This window comes from Cebus imitator, unplaced genomic scaffold (genome assembly GCF_001604975.1).
Source record: "Cebus imitator isolate Cc_AM_T3 unplaced genomic scaffold, Cebus_imitator-1.0 Scaffold145, whole genome shotgun sequence".
Lineage (NCBI taxonomy): Eukaryota > Metazoa > Chordata > Mammalia > Primates > Cebidae > Cebus > Cebus imitator.
Window position 1 is genome coordinate 2,025,791 of NW_016107460.1, and position 17,244 is coordinate 2,043,034.

The 17,244-nt window shown below is 33.3% G+C and overlaps 1 protein-coding gene across 1 annotated transcript in view; it reads right to left on the bottom strand.

The window, feature by feature from the left end:
* The window catches only part of COG6 (component of oligomeric golgi complex 6), a 99,954-nt gene that overhangs the window by 57,564 nt on the left and 25,146 nt on the right, over positions 1 to 17,244 (bottom strand). The window contains exons 6-12 of the mRNA XM_017542440.2: positions 16,213 to 16,295; positions 15,788 to 15,858; positions 13,567 to 13,660; positions 8,227 to 8,355; positions 8,062 to 8,153; positions 6,101 to 6,165; positions 914 to 1,005 (exon numbers count right to left, since the gene is read on the bottom strand). Of these exons, the coding sequence (XP_017397929.1) occupies positions 914 to 1,005; positions 6,101 to 6,165; positions 8,062 to 8,153; positions 8,227 to 8,355; positions 13,567 to 13,660; positions 15,788 to 15,858; positions 16,213 to 16,295 (626 nt within the window). The remainder of the gene's footprint in view (positions 1 to 913; positions 1,006 to 6,100; positions 6,166 to 8,061; positions 8,154 to 8,226; positions 8,356 to 13,566; positions 13,661 to 15,787; positions 15,859 to 16,212; positions 16,296 to 17,244) is intronic.

Below are 17,244 nucleotides of genomic sequence, written 5' to 3' on the forward strand. Positions count from 1 at the left end.
TTAAGAGACTAATCCAAATCCTATCTCTGATTAGTTTTGTAGGCTATGGCTTGTTAGTTTTGTTTGAAAATCTACTATTAAGATGTAAAATCCATTTCTTACCTGTGAAGTTCTGGGTGGCTACTCTGTGTCACTAAGGAGTAAGTGCTCCCTGAACCTTTCCTGGTAACGTTAGTTATAGTCTTCTTAAACAGTTGGCCTACTGTTCCTGATACTGACATACTGGATAACAAGTAATTTTGAAGTAATTGTTTAATGGAAAAATATAAAAACTATAAAAATATGGCTTGGAAAGACATTGTTTTAACGTAGATACACATATGACATAGTCTCAAGTGACAGTTGTAATAAAATTCAAGGGTATACCACCAACGTCAAATGTCAAGCAAAAATGAATGCAAATTTTGGAGTCAAAGATCACATTTTATATAAGACAAGTGGTTCCTAATTAAAGTTGCTGTTATGTAGAGAGGCTAAAGTTCTATTTTATCACTTACAGTAAACTAAATGCTAAAGAGTGTAGGTTATTTACATCCAGAACAGAACATTTCATTCATTATGCTCTATTGTGAGTATATGATACAGTTACTTTAGTAGCCTTGGAGTCTTTTACTAATGCGGGAAGACTCAATAAAGACTTACATTATAGACTTACATTGTTATATAAGTTGTGTGTGTGTGTGGGGGGGCGGTCAAGCTTGGAGAGAAAAGGAAAAAGGAAATAACAGACCTCAAGTCATAGCATGGATAATATACATATAATGATTTACATGGCATGGTGGTTCTACTAGTTACGCTTAGTCTATACTTACTGTATACTTACCATACACAATGTAAAACAAACTTATACTCCACTCTAACTGAAAAAAATATCACATGGGATTTAGCAATCACATTTTGCCATTCCACTTACCTGATTGTATGGTGATAAAATTTGAGGAGATTAGAAATTTTATATAATAAAACTGCCCCAGGTTCAGCAACTATTACTTGCTCAATTCGAACCTATTAAAATATGTGAGAAGAAATTAAACATTTCTTAAAAGTATAATCTTTCTTCATTAATAACATATGGTATAAATAACATAACAAAGATAAAATTTTATTATTGCAGAGATCACAAAATGCCTTCTAAATAATTTCTGAGTAATAAGTCATAGAAGATGGTAAAGTAACAAACATTTTAACATAGATATGCTCTACAAAAAAAACTGATCCATTATTTGCAGAATTTGGCTCAAGGCAGTCGTTACCAGAAATATCAACATAGTGAGATCATTTTGAGATTTATCACCAGTATATAATGGAATCTGGTTCAATACTGAATTGCAAAGGCAGCCACTACATCCCTAAAACAGATTATCAATGAAAACATACTACTTTATTGCCAAATAGTCAATTAAAAAATAAAATAAATTCCTGTCTATAAGTTATTATATCAAGTTTGTCTATTAATAAAAAAATAGAAAAGTAGACCAATCTTGAATTAGCACCGACATATTTGCCAAATTATAATACTACCAGGGCAAAATCAGATCTGGTTCAAGATTAACTTGATCTGCCTCAAGATTTAGCAAATGTGAATCTTTTCTAATTAAATTCCATCCCTCACTGATCTTATATTCTCTCATTAATGAATACAATCTAAACTACACGAATAAATGCTTACTTAAATATTGTATCTGCCCTTAAGCTACTGCTTACATCGTATCTTCTTGCTTTCCTAGTTTCTGAATACGAACACAGTATAGACATTATGTCTTCTGCCGATTTTACATCTCTGTAGCATCTAATAGAGCCGTATACACACAACAGATGTTTAATAAATGCTTTTAAAAGTTGAACTTTGTATGGTGGCTCACAACTGTAATCCTAGAATTTTGGGAAGCTGAGGCGGTGCAGGTTACGAGGTCAGGAGTTGGAGACCAGCCTAGCCAATATGGTGAAACCCTGTCTCTACTGAAAATACAAAAAATTAGCTATGCATGGTGGCACGTGCATTATCTCAGCTACTCTGGAGGCTGAGGCAGGACAATCACTTGAACACAGGAGGCAGAGGTTGTGGTGAGCAGAGATCATGCCATTGCACTCTAGCCTGGGCGACAGAGGTGACAGAGCAAGACTCTGTCTCAAAAAAAAAAAAAGTTGTGCTTTCTCTGTATTTAGATTTTGGCATATTTCATAAAACAAATGTGATTTGCTAAAATGAGATTTTATATGTGCACACAAAAACCTCTTATATTACAGAAATCAATTTACATTACTATGTTTATGAAACTGTTTCATCTGTTGGTATAGGTGCTGACTACCACAATACCATGGATCATGAGTGGCATTTGAACTTTAAAAATGTATTTTTCCATATTATAATTTATTTTGAAATCAAGGCCTTAACAGTGACTTAAATTATATATCAATAAAAGTGGTATTTTCTTAATTTTAATATAATTATCACAGCAAAATACAAAAAATGTTAATTGTAGGCAAACAGCTCTTACTAGCAGATTTTAAACACCATCTCAGGTGTCTGGCCACCTGCCTTCCATAATTTTGAGGCATCCAGAAAATATTCTTAGCTCTAACTCCCTTAAGAAAGAAAATGAGAAAAGAGGGGAGAGAAAGAAAGAAAGGAAAAGCAAAGAGGGAAGGGAAGGAGGAAGGAAGAAAAACCAAAAACAATTACCATCTCTCTCCATGAACACAAAGGTTTTGAGGGAAAGAGGCAATACAGAATACAACAGCTACAATACAAAATACAACAGAGAAAGGCTAGAAAATCAGGAGATTGACAAACAATACACCAAGAATGCTTTGTTTGCCATACAGAAAGAAACACTCTGTCTTATGAGGGCTATAAAAGAGGCTGACCATTTTCAGCAAAAGCCAACAGTCACAGGAGAAACAACAAAGACAAGAGAAACAAAAAGTAAAAAGTAAAAAAGGTCAAACAGACTAAAGAAGTGGTGGTAGCAGCAACTGGCTGGCAATTATCACTGTGATGACAGTATAGGGCAAAAATCATTAGCAGAGCTGGAGAGCAGCAATGAGAATAATGGCTCAGATATAAAGTGCGTTGGAACAGACCCTGGTACATCATAAGCACTCCATAAATCCTAGCTACATTGTGAGATGCGGCATCAATGACAAATGGAGATATTAAAAGTGGCAAAATGGGCTTTAGGCACCTGACAGCAGAGAAGGTAGGGAAGAGCTAAAAGACAGAACAGTGGCTCTCCTCTCCAAGGCAAGAGAGCTAGGAGCAAAAGTGAGAAAGAGAGAGAAAGAGAGAGAGAGAGAGAGAGAGTTGTGTTCATGAAGGAGATACAGGAAGAAGGGAGGACTGAAAAAGGTGATGATGAACCTCCTTTGCCTTAATATCACAGATAGCTGCTCAGGGTAGACATCTGATGCTATGTATACCTCAATCTGAGGGCCCAGCGACTGTCTTGTGTACAATGTTCAGCTTTATTTTCCCTGCCATTAATCTTCTACATATATCTGCTTTCATAGAACCCACCGTAATCTAAGGTCTGTAGCATTCACTACACTGAAGTTTTTATTAGAAGAGAAAATTCAGATGAGAGCTGGTAATCTCTCAGCAATCTAATTTTACATAAAAGAAGGACTTTATACCCATAGACTTGAAAAATTTTTTTTAATATTTTAGTTCTGATCTTTTCTAGTTACAATTTTGGAGTAAAGACATGTACAAAGTAATAGGCTTGATGCTGATGAGCCATGGTACCCGCTACACAACATATGTAAACTTAAACTTAGAGCACCAATTCTTTAAACTGGCAATAAGTTTACAGATCTTATCTTAATGCATACATTTACAAGTATTTAATCTACTACCTATGATGTTTCACTTTCCTAAGACAAAGAAAAGATTAAACAGGGTAGAATAAATCAAATATACAGTTTCTTAAGGATTATTTCCCATTACCACTATAACCTTTTCTTTATGGTTCGAAAAATAAAAATCTCCCATTCTAAAAAAAATTCATTTCTACAAAGAATGATGATGAACAGAAAAGTAGTCATAACATCCAATATCACATATCATTTGAAAAAGTTTAGTTGCTATTAATTAGGAAGAAGAAATTTCGTACGAGTGGGCATAAAAGCAGATTGATCACTATAAAAATTAGAATTATAACTGCAAAATAAAATGTTAAAGTAGAAATTTTTCTCAATACCTATATCACTGAAAATATACCCAGATGAGGTCATACAGAAAGAAAATTCTTAAAATAGTATAACACTCTCTGTCAGTATATAAGGAAGGGAGGGTCTAAGAGTTGCTGGATTATATATCACTATCAAGCTAATTTGATATGTAACTATTGTGAACACGTGCTAAATATTCTCTGAAGTATGCAATACATATTATCATCATATGGAAAGATTTGAAGTTTCTGTCATTTCAGAAAAGGAATTTTTCTTCATTTTACAACAAAAAAATACTTGTCTGCTTACTAGGGTCTTCTTTACCTTTGGCATCTTATAATAAATTTGTCAGCAGATCACAATAATGTCTTACAATTGTCATTAACATCTTTCTGGGCATTTACATTGAAGGAAGATGAAACAAGGATTTCTAAGTGCATTTTGAAACAAAGGCAGACTTCAGTATATAATGTCTTTATATAAGTGGTTGGGATTAAACATTTTTAATGTAATAACAATTCTTATTCAAACCAGGACAGGAAACTGAAAAGTCCGTTATAAGGATTCTAAAATTATGATATTTATAAAATTACTTTTTAAAAAGAAAATGAAAAGCATATACCTACTATGTACTCACAAAAATTATAAATTTAAAAAAATTGTTTTAAAAAGAAAGAAAAGCTGTAAAAAGAAAAATAGTTACATAAGCGAGGAAGGGGGAAAGGTAAAGCAGATAAAGTACAATTTATTTACAAAGTGACTAGGAGTTTTATTTAACTATATGAAGTTATAAAAAGGTATAAAAGCACAGCAAAATAAATCTCATTTTATTCCTCCTTCTCTTCTATTTTTCTAGTAACTGCCAGTATACAAAATAAGCAACATTTATGTAAGTTATATATGACTATATCAAACTATGACAAGTAAATATTTCATTTGGGAGAAATAAGTGAGATAATTTCAAAATACATTGCCATTTATTTACTGAATATATAGTTAGGTCCTATAAGATCAAGTTAGAGCAACAGTTAAATTTGTCAATATAATCAATTGTCACAAAGCGTGTCATCTGAGATTTCCTTCCCTGGAACACATAACCCCAAAAAGCCTTAGAAATAAAATAAAATTTACTTTAAAGTTCAGTTCTTGATAAAAATTATTAAACTTCAGGATTTCAATGTATCTGTATGAAACTGAAGTCAATCAACAAGGAAAAGTAAACCAACAATTGCCAAGTAGTCTATAAATATTAATACCTGTACAGGAAAATAAAGGTATTTACCATCTGCTAAATTCTTGGTAAGTGTCATAAACTATGTACTTCATCTACCCAGTTATCTTCAGAACAACCCTGGATGATGGCTGTTTTAATAGACAGGCTCCATGGGAGCATAATTCAGACGCAGAGGAGTTAAGCAAATGGAATAAGGAAACACAATTAAGTGGCAACATGGGAAGTCTAACTCAAATCTGATTCTAAATTCTGTTCCTTGTACTATAAATAGTATTGATGATAATCGCCATACATATTTTATCCTTGAATTAATAGTTATTCATTGCTATAAGCAAAAAATCTACTATGCTTGAAGCAATCAAGTAAATAAAATATTCTTAGTAAGCTTCTGTTAAGAATTCATAGATTCACTGTTTAAATTTAATAGATTTTTTCTCAACTGAGTAAGAAAAATTACAAGAAACATAATCTGTAAAAAATACGTCAATATATGAAAACTATGACTATTTCCAATTTTCTTTCTCAGAGAGAAAACTGGCAATTATTTTAAAATGTTTCCTATTAGCCTACATTACTGTGTTAATTTGAAAAAAGTATAGATTGAGTTTGAGCTGGTATCAGTTTCTTAAGTTCCCATAAATAAAGTAATAATTTAACCAGGTACCATATAGCATATGTAAAAACAAAATGTTTTACCTTTAGAGGCCTGCACACACCTTCAGTGATATGCCCAACAACTTCTTGAATATTTTCTTCAACACCTAAAATTAATACATTAATGAATATTTGTTTCCATATTATACCTTGCTTCATGTAAGTTCAAAAAGCTAACAAATAATATATAATACATAAAATTAATAGTACTAATAACTTTTAAAATAACCATAACTATATTTTAGTAAGTTTGATATCCTTTGGGCCATTACAAATTGTGTTAACATATTACTAATTGTGATAATACCTAATGTGTTTCTAGAAAGCCTTGTTAATTCATTTGACTTTGAGTTACTAAAATGAATATTATTTCTTTGTGGAAAAGATTAAATTTATGAGAGAGAGGGAGAAAAAAAAAGAGTGTGAAATGTATTAATTGAATGAAGTGATGCCAAAATGTACTAGCATTTGTTTTACAGACATCTCATTCCAATCAATGCTGCTTAGCACATACACTGAGGGTTTAAAGATGAAAAACACACCCTGAAATCTAACAGAAAAACTGGTATTTTCTAAACACCAACTATTTATCAAGCTCTGTACTGGGTATTTGACACTTATTGCTTGTAACCATCTAACTACAATCTATTTTTTTCCCACCTCTTAATACTGTCTTATATATACTTTTCTAAAACATCTTTAAAGAAACACATTCATTTAAACTAGGTAGTGAGAATAATAATAGAAAGAGAGCCTAACAATGCACACTTTGTGCCAATCTAACATATATGCTGAGTCTAATCTTGATACTGAAGAGTTAGAAGATATGAGGTTAGTATTACCACCAATTTGTAACACTGGCTCCTTTTGTGTAATGCAGACCACAGAGATGTGTGGCTGAGCTGTGTAAAACAGTCAAGTGATACCAGGCCACAGTGTCTCTCTTAACTTCCTATCAAAAATAAAACATATTTTAATCATACACTAAACTCTCAAACTCTAAAACAGGCCTCTTTAGGTAATCACAACTAAGAAGATTTGGAATTCTGCAAACAAGACATCAGCAACTCTCAACTACAGTTATTTGTCTTCCTTGACATCAAGACAAAAATTTTAAGTACATTTAGTACATACGGTGATGTAGTTTGGATGTTTGTCTCCTCTAAATTTCGCGTTGAAATATAATTCCCAATGTTGGAGGTGGGGCCCGGTGGGAGATGTTTGGGTCATGGGAGTGGATCTCTTATGAATGGCTTGGTGCTGTCCACATGATAGTCAGTGTTGCCTAAACGTGTGTGGCACATCCCCATCTCTCTGTCTTGCTCCCTCAATCATAATGTGACATGCTAGTTCTTCCCCTTTTGACTTCCACCGTGACTCTATGCTTCCTGAAGCCTCCACCAGAAGCAGATGTTGGCACTATGCTTCTTATACTGCCTGCAGAACCCTGAGTCAAATTAAGCCTCTTTATAGATTACCAAGCTTCAGGTATTCCTTTACAGCAATGCAAAAACATACTAACAGATATAATAACTGTTGAAAATTTTAAAACAATGCCATGAGAATGAAAAAAGAGGCTGGGTAGCAGAAATGAAAGAATCAGTAGCTAATGACCCTAAACAACTCACTCAGCCTGTTTACTCACAGATAAAATTAAGATAATATCACCTTGTACGTTTAAAGTGTCATGCAGAAGATTTGAGATAATGTATGCTAGATATTCCAGAAATTTCATAAAAGTGCCACAGAGGAGTCTAGGCTGGACATGAAAGGTCATTAGGGTTTACTATAAAACTGAACAGTTGAGTGAGAGGACAAAGGTGATGGAAGAGAAAGTCTATTAGCAGAATGAGGGAGAATCTAGAAAAGAGAAGAGTTATCAGGATGCTTATTGTACCATCGAGGTGTTTATCTAAGTGAAGAAGATGGCAACAAGAACAGGAACAGAGATGTTTGTGTTATTTTCTGTATTTAGGCATTAGCAATACAGTCGGTGGACCCACCTTGTGTAGTGACATGCTTTAAGAGAGCTTCAAGGTGTTCCTTTTCAGAAGCAGTAGCTTGATGGAGCCAAGCCAACATATCTCCCACATACCTAATGAAAACTAAATATTAATAAAGATTCCTTTGGTAAAAACATCAAATCTTCTGCTGTTTGATTACTATACCTCAAAGGGTCATGAGAGTGCATTTCAATTGGCCTAGGTGTACCTCCGGGGCCCCCTCTTGTGAGCGCATCAATAAATCCACGAACAACTGTACTTCTCCTGGCTGTTCCAAATTCATCTAAGGTATATCTAGAAGAAACAAGTTATACAAAAAATGGTTGGGGTTCTTTGTTTCTGGTGGCTATATCAGACTATTCATGCAATTTCGAGACAAGCAAATACCTAAAGCTACTTTAGGCACTCTGTCAAGCAACATTGCTTTCAAAGAAGAAAAAACATTTAAAAGATAACTTCAGCACATTGAAAATTCAATCAAAAAGTAAAATCTTTTACTCCTCCTAAAAACAATGCTGGGATTTGGGACTAAAGCAGGGGCAGCAGTAATAAGTGATAAGGCAATGGACTTAGTAAAATTAGGAAAATCAAGCCAACATGGGAAAACTTAACTTTTTAGGTTTCAATATATTCAGTATATTAGGTTTCAGCATATTTTAGTACGTATATATATTTGCAGTCTAAAAATATGATGCTGTACTGTTTTACATAAAGTCATAAAAGTTCTCAAAAACTGATTATAATTAGAACTCTGCAATCCAAGGCTGGGTACAGTGGTTCACACCTGTAATCCCTGCACTTTGGGAGGCTGAGGCAGGTGGTCACTTGAGCTCAGGAGTTTGAAACCAGCCTGGGCAAAATAATGAGACTCTCATTATTAAAAAAAAAAAAAAAAAAAAAAAAAAAATAATAAATAAAAAAAAAAAAAAAAAAAAAAAAAATTAGCCAGGCGTGGTAGCACATGCCTATAGTCCTAGCTACTCAGGAGGCTGAGAAAGGAGGATCACTTGAGCCTGTGAGGTTCAGGCTGCAGTCAGCAGTGACTGCTCCACTGTACTCCAGCCTGAGCCACAGAGAAAGACACTGTCTCAGAAAAAATAAAAGAACTTTTGCAATCCAAAAATTAAGATTTTTTTCTTACATTAAAAAAGTCTTCTTTACATATACTATCACAATTTATCACCAAAATTTGCTCCAAAATTGCTATCCATTTTTAAAAGCTTCTTTTGACTCCAATATTAGACATCATAGATATTCCTTAAATTTACTGACCAATCACACACACAAGCAAATACCTTTTTAAAAAACATGTATTAAGAAGTCACCTATTATAATTGAAAAGGTGTGGAAAGGCTTTCTAAGGTGAAGGAACTAGTAGGGAAGGAAAGTTTTTAACTTGGGAATAGGACAATTTGGGATTCAATTTATAAAAATAGCCTGGAGCTGTCTAGAGTGCCCATTTCTTTGACTCTACTAAGACTTATTTCCCATTATCACCCATTCCTGACAATATCCCTCAACTGAAAATTCTTTCAATTTTAAAATTATAAAGACAAACAAAATACATTTTAGCAGTCTGATGTCAGCAGATTCTAGACTCATTAACTTCTAAATCTTTAAAAATATTCTACCATACTAAATTTTAAGAATGATATAAATAATCTACATATAAACAAAAATCACCAAAACTTCCCAGGATACCCCAAATAATTAATATCTTAGGCTACACAGCTTTCTTTTATATGCTATTACTTGGATAAAAAAAATCCACATTTTGGTAAGCATGTAAAAGACGGACTATTTCCAAATCGAAGAGAAAGTCTAGAATGGCCAAATAGTTACAAATAGTTAGGAATATGAACCTTTTTCGAGGACTATTTACTACGAACTAGACTATGGTTCTTTGTGTGTTTGTTTTCAGTTAAAAAGAAATGGTTTTGAGATTCCCTGTGGTGACATACTAGTACAGAAAAGGGAAAGCCCAATATCCAGCTAAGTTTTGCTAAATTGCATAATTGCCTTGCATTTAATTTCTAGTTTTAAACAAATTAGAACCAAAATACTCATTGCTATGTTTTCCCTCATGTTTTCAAATTATAAATCATTTAGTATGAAGAATGCCTTCTTTTAAATGATCACCTGAGTCTCTGAAATAATGCACTTATGACTCCTTATCACAGCACAAAATTCACAAACATTTAACTTTTTAAATATGTTAAACTAATCCTCATTCCCAAGATCCTACTGACCATAGTAAAAATAAACAGCAAAGTTTGTTTCTAGCACTGTTCACTGGGACCACAGTTGTAACAAAATCCAGTGAATCTACTGGGATTTTAAATAGGGGGTAAATTACCAAGCCTGACAAACACTGGAATTTAATCTGTTTAATACTATAAAATATCAATAAACGTTAAAATTAATGTCAATCCTCCTATAGAACAAATGTAAAGCAAAAACAGCATAAGCCTCATGAAGCTTCAATATCTTTAGACATGAAACATTGTTTCCAGAGACAAAGACCAAAATCAGACATTTTTCCAACAATAATCAAAATTCAAAATGGAACTTTTCGAGAGTGAATGTTCGAATTATGTAAATATCTCAAATACCTCTAGTTAAAATTTGAAGTCTCATTTTAAAAATTGTGTTTAGCTACAGTTTTAAAAATTCTGGTCAAAAAGCAAATTAAAAGAAGACAAATTTTGATCAAAATGCAAATTGAAAGACAATAATATAGAAGTTCCTCTTTGAAATACAACAAATACATAAAGAAAGAAAAAAATCAGTACTGTACATATAACTACATTTTAAAATAACTTATATTCTGAAGGCTTATCAAAGGAAAGAAGAAATTATCCAATTTTTTCACTTCCATTTATAATTGTACTTGATTTATTATTAAAAGTCAATAATGCATTAGCATTCCAGTTATATAATACATAAGAAATAATGAGTATGGTAACTTTCCCCAGGGACTTCAATAATTGACATTTTTCTTGCATATAATAATTATTTGAGATACAATAATGGACAGCGAAGCTTTTATGCATTACTTATTAAGTTCATATAGTGCCATCTGGTGGTTAACATGATACATTATTAAGTTTTTCCTAAATATAAGGAAACTACCACTTGAAAAATAGATAATTACTTAATGAAAAGACAATTTTCTGTTTTTTAGTATTCATTTTGACCTAATCATCTGGCCTTAAAAACTTACTTCCTCCCTCAGCTTCTAAATGTCTTTAAAAATCTTCCAAATTGCCATTACTGCCCCCTGCTCCTTAGCATACGCCCTTCACAGATAAACTTTCTTTGCCTTTCTATTATAGTTTCATTCTTGATCTTTCAAGCTTTTCCCTGATTGCCATGTAGGCTTCAAAAACACCCCTCCTTAACTGACAGCTTTCTAGTCACCTCCTCTCAAAACAAAAATAATATGTAAAACTCAGGATGTACCAAGTATTACACCAAGTACCTTAAGTGAACAATCTAACAATCTTCACATCAACCCTGTAAAATAGGCACTATTATTATCCTTATTTTACAGCTAAGGAAACTGAAGCTTACAAAGGTGTAAGGACTTGTCAAGGAAATTTGACTCAAGAGCCCACATCATAAGCCATTTAATATTGTTCCTTTCCAAGTCGGCGCAGTGGCTCACGCCTGTAATCCCAGCACTTTGGGAGGCCGAGGCGGGTGGATCACGAGGTCAAGAGATCGAGACCATCCTGGTCAACATGGTGAAACCCCGTCTCTACTAAAAATACAAAAAAAATTAGCTGGGCATGGTGGCGCGTGCCTGTAATCCCAGCTACTCAGGAGGCTGAGGCAGGAGAATTGCCTGAACCCAGGAGGCGGAGGTTGCGGTGAGCCGAGATCGCGCCGTTGCACTCCAGCCTGGGTAACAAGAGCGAAACTCCGAATCAAAAAAAAAAAAAAAAAAAACTATAAAACTCAGTGAAAATGCATTTGCATGGCAGAAGTCAACTGCTGTTTTCAGGTGCCCAAAACACACAAAGGCTTTTTTTATTAAGATTAACCTTGTGAATAAATATTAATCTGTAGACAATGCAACACTTGTTAAAATCAAACACCAAAGTTTTAAGTGCTAAAAAACTCAAAATCAATGCCAATATGTTAAAGTGAAAAACTTGGGAAAGAAATTTCAAAGCAGGAATAAACTGCTAAGCTGCTGATCAATAATAAACATTATCTTACCATATGTATACACATAACATTCAGGGCTATTATGATCCAGCTGTTGCTTGTAATTCAATAGCCCAGAGCAAGCTTTTGCAATGAATTTCCCAGAGGTGCGTGTTCTCTCAATGTATACCTTAGCATCACTGTTCCTTCAACCTGGAAACTGTTCTTTTTCATCTAGGAAAATGCTTATTCAGCCTTCAGAACTCACTTTATACCTTATTCCTTAGGAAATTTTCACTGATGTTCATCTCTTTCCCCTATCCCGTAATGCTTGAGCCACACAGCATCTGGGACATGACTTCTAGACTAGCAATTAGTATATTCAATTAAAATGCATTTGTCTATCTCTGGTTCCATAAAATAAAGCAGTTTGAGGGCAGTGCTCTACTGAAGTTGTGTTTCTAGAACTTAGAATGGTGCTTAACACATTGTACTCAGTAGATAGCACTGGAGTGTTATTATTTTACACAGCTGTTCAGCATTTGTGTTCTGTAACCTTATGATAGGATAAGTAGTGTTCGAATCAGAAAGTAATGGAGATGTCCTCTAAAAATAGTATAAGGAGCAACTGAAAGGGATGATTCAGAACAAGATGCACTACCTTGGTAAGAGTCCCCTGGTTTCCTGTTTTCAGAATCATTAATATAATCAACAACTCCTACATCTACCAAAAGTTTATGCTCATACTACTCCAGGCATTAAATATTTACTTTTTATTTTATAAAAATCAAGAGAATACGATTAAAATATAAAGTAATAAAAACATCAGTAAATTTAAAATGCATTAAATTCTTATCCAAAGCATTACCACACAGCTCTTGGTTGGCATAAATTACCAGATCAAAGAGCTGGGTCCTGTCTTCCTAAATCCTATTAATAGAACCTTGATATTAAATATTCTTTTTTTCAGCTCTGCATAACCATATTTCTCAGTCCTGATATGACTTCAATCTCTGTAGGGAAGGATTAATACAGGAGTTTTAGTTACTTACAATTCCAAGGGAGTTAATGAGATGACAGGGGAAAAAACACTGAACCTCTATATAAATAAGAGGTAGTCTAAGATACTGTACAGAGACTTTGTTTTTTCTTTCCACTTTGTATTCTATAGTATGTAATATTCAAATAAGCTGATACCCCATGAAACAAATTCAAGTTAAGGTAAACAATATTGTTGCAAATTATTATAAATATTACTCAAACTATTATACATGCTTTTGATAATATTGAAATTTAAATAAGTTGTCAAAAGAAAAGTAGGCTTTCTTTTTTAATTAAGAAAAAGTCACCAACTTATATAAGACAGGTCTGTCCTGCAGGGCTTCCATTGCCTGTGTCAATACTGCAGATATGTCACATGATTCTTGTGTCAATGTTCTACATTCACCTGAAAAATAATTAACATTACAACTTTTGTTAAATTCAGGTTTGGTGTTTATTATGTCTGTTGTATTCCAGGAGTCTAAATTCTATAGCAAATACCCCATGAAAAAAATCCTCAGAAAAACCTAGAGAATACACCAATCTAAAACAAATTTATGCTGTCAGCCAAGCTAAAGAGTCAAGCTTCAGTAGGTATGTAACTTTAAATGACCACATATGCTATCAGGTATGCCCCAAAGCTGTATTTTACTATAATAAACACTAGAGTCCTGAAAAAACCAATCAACGAACAAATATTTCCTAATAACTGCCATATACATGACAGTATTAGGGAGGCAGGGAGGAATACTAAAAACATATTATCAATTCCTTCCCTGGGACACAATCTTTAAGCAGCTTGCTAAAAATGTTAATGTGGTTAACTAATACATAGTAATAAAACTATAATTTCAAAATAGTTTGAATTTTAAACTCTTAAAAATCTCTACACCAACTTTTCTTTATTATTCTAATGTTTTCTATAAAATGCTCACCAGCCTATACATTCAAAGAATTTAGAGCTTATCAGAAATTCCCAATCTTTGGTACACAAGGACTTTATACTAGCAGTATACTTTCTAGCATGCACTGACTGAAAAAAACCCATATGCATACATAGAATTGAAGACATCTTAAAATGACTTCATAGTCTCCAGGAGACAGAAGCCCACAATAGGGAATCAGTATGTAAGATGTTGTGGGAGCACAAAGAAATCTGAGTCAATGTCCTTGCCTTTGAAAAAGTAGAAAACTAACTTGTGAGATAAGACATACATGAAAAAAATAGAATGAGATACTATAAGAGAAAGGCAGATAACACTCCGGGATGGAAGCAATCAATGTAAAGGAGAGAGGCAGAAGAACAAACAGGTATTAGAGATAAAGACTTAACCAACCAGACCGGAGAATTCCGTTTGCACAGTATAGTACAGGAGTAATAGGTTAACTAAATTCCAACCCCTTGCATTGGTTAGTAACACCTATTAAAATATGTGCTCCTGTTCCATGCTTGCCTGTTTTAAATATCTTCTCTTGTTTCAACCAGCTATTTTGCAAAACATCTATTGAAACATTTTCAAACAAAACTAAAGAAAATAAAGCATTCCTGATAGGCAAAATAAGGGCCCTCCAAAAAGGGCCACACCCTAATCCCTGGAATCTGTGAATATGTCACCTTACATGGTAACAGGGACTTCGTAGATGAAATTAAGGTAGTAGACCTTAAAATGGAGAGATTTTCTCAGATTACCCAAGTGGGTCCAAAGTAATCACACAGGCCTCACAATGGAAGAGGCTGGCAGAAAAGTTAGTCAGAGATATGAGATGGAAGAAGAGGCAAGAGAGATTCAAACGTGAGAAAATGACGTGACCTCACATTGCTGGCTTGGAAGATGGAGGAAGGGACTGCAAGCCAAAGAATGCAGGCAGCATCTAGAAACTAGGAAAAACCCTCAGTGACAGCCAGCAAAAAAACACAGACCTCAATCCTATGAACACAAGGAACTGAATTCTGCCAACTGAAGGAGCAAGAAAACAAATGATCTCTTAGAGCCTACAGAAACAAATGCAAGTCTGTCAATATTTAGATTTTAGCATAGTGAGAACAATGTCTGATTTCTGACCTACAGAGGTGTAAGACAACAAACATGTGTTGTTTTAAGCCATTCAGTTTGTAAAAATTTGCTACAGCAACAGCAGAAAATTGATTTACCACTTATAACTTTACAGTTACATAAACAACAAGAGATTCCTAATCTGCTTTAAGATAATCTAGGGCAGAAATATTGTCTTCATTTTTTTATTGTCATCCTTAATCAAGCATACCACTTGGCTGATAGCAGCTGCTCATGATACAAACACAAAAACGGTATGTGAAATGTAAAGTTTATCTATTTTAAAATATTTTCGATTACTAAAATCAAAATATATAAAAGACCAAGTAAAATTTTAAAAATCAAATACAAATATTATTTTTATTTAAAAAATACTTTTGATTACTAAAATCAAAATACATCAAATAAAGCCCAAGTACAATTTTAAAAATCAAATACAAATGTTTATGAATCTAGACAACATGAAATAAATCACTTACTTTGAGCCCATCGGTAAAGTCTTTCATAAGACGTTTCTTGAAGTAAGGCCATCTGTTCCATAATTTCTAAACTAAAAAAAATTAAATATTTATTTTAATTTAAATTTTAGTCAATAGCTACATCTAAGTACCTAATTATTTTCTTGGCATATTACATATTACAGCATATTAACTTTTTATCATTTTATGAAATGATTTTTCAATAATTTTCTACAATTAAATGTCACATTTTAACCATCACTTACTTATCAACTACTGTTTTAGCCTAAACCTGTCAGGGTATAATCTCACCATTCTCTAAAGATAAATAAAGATTAAACTCCTATTTCACAAAATGTTATACAGTTTCACAAACACTCTAGAATATCTTAAAAATTTTGGAAACGTAAGCAGCAATGCAATTAGTTCAATGAGCGGTTACTCACCCTGCCGTTTGTTGATTTGTACGCAAGAGAACTTTGACATCATTATGAATCTGTTTTACTCTTCCCAGTGCCTTGAAAAAATCCTTTAAAATTAAGAATGTGACTTTATGTCCATGCTTCAGGTAAAATTACATTATTTAAAAGTTAAAGGTCACTACCAAGGGCAAACAAACTATTGCACCTATTCTAATGAAGCCTTCCTATACTGATCTTAACTTTCTCTAAATTTTTATAGAACGTGTAACAGGTATTTATTCACATTTTAAGACACATTAATATATTAATCCCGTGCCTACTATGTGTCAAATAGTGTTGCCAGGAATACAAAATTTATAAAGATAAAAATAATTGCCTTCAAGAAGTGTATGTAGTTTAGTGAGAGAGAAATGCAAAACTAGAAATTATTACATTAAAAAAAAAACATACTAAGTATTACACATCTTATTACTTAAACCTGGCATTCTTATTGCTGAAGATGATGTTTTATATATCTGTTGTATACTCATTCTTGCTCCCTTATCCAAAAGTAGAATGCAAAGCTAAATATATAGGACGTGACAGAGGCCAAACTGTGGCTTGACATTTAAATGTACTGGAGGCTTAGGTTTCAGAGTGCCACAAATAGTGTTCCACCCATGAAAATAATGAATGTGTTATTTTTCTTTGATTAATAAAACTAATAATAACAACCTTCCTTTTCTAATTTCTATCAAGAGGAGGAAAAATGATATGTCAAATATTTTAATTGTGCAAAGTTCCTCAAAACACAAGGGCAGTAAATACTAATAAGTAATATCTCTATTAATTCTCTCACCTATTTACTTCTCTACACACAAATGAGTGGTTACGTTTTAGCCAAGCCAGTGAAAGTAATACCTACTAAGAGATGCTCAGTAAGAACCCTTCCCCACCTCAAGAACCCTACTTGCCCTCTGATCCCAGAATGAGGACAATAGGCTTAAGTTTACAGTTCTTCCCAGCTAGAAGACCAAAAGATTCCTTTCTGGAAAACTGAATGTCTTAAAGGAAAAA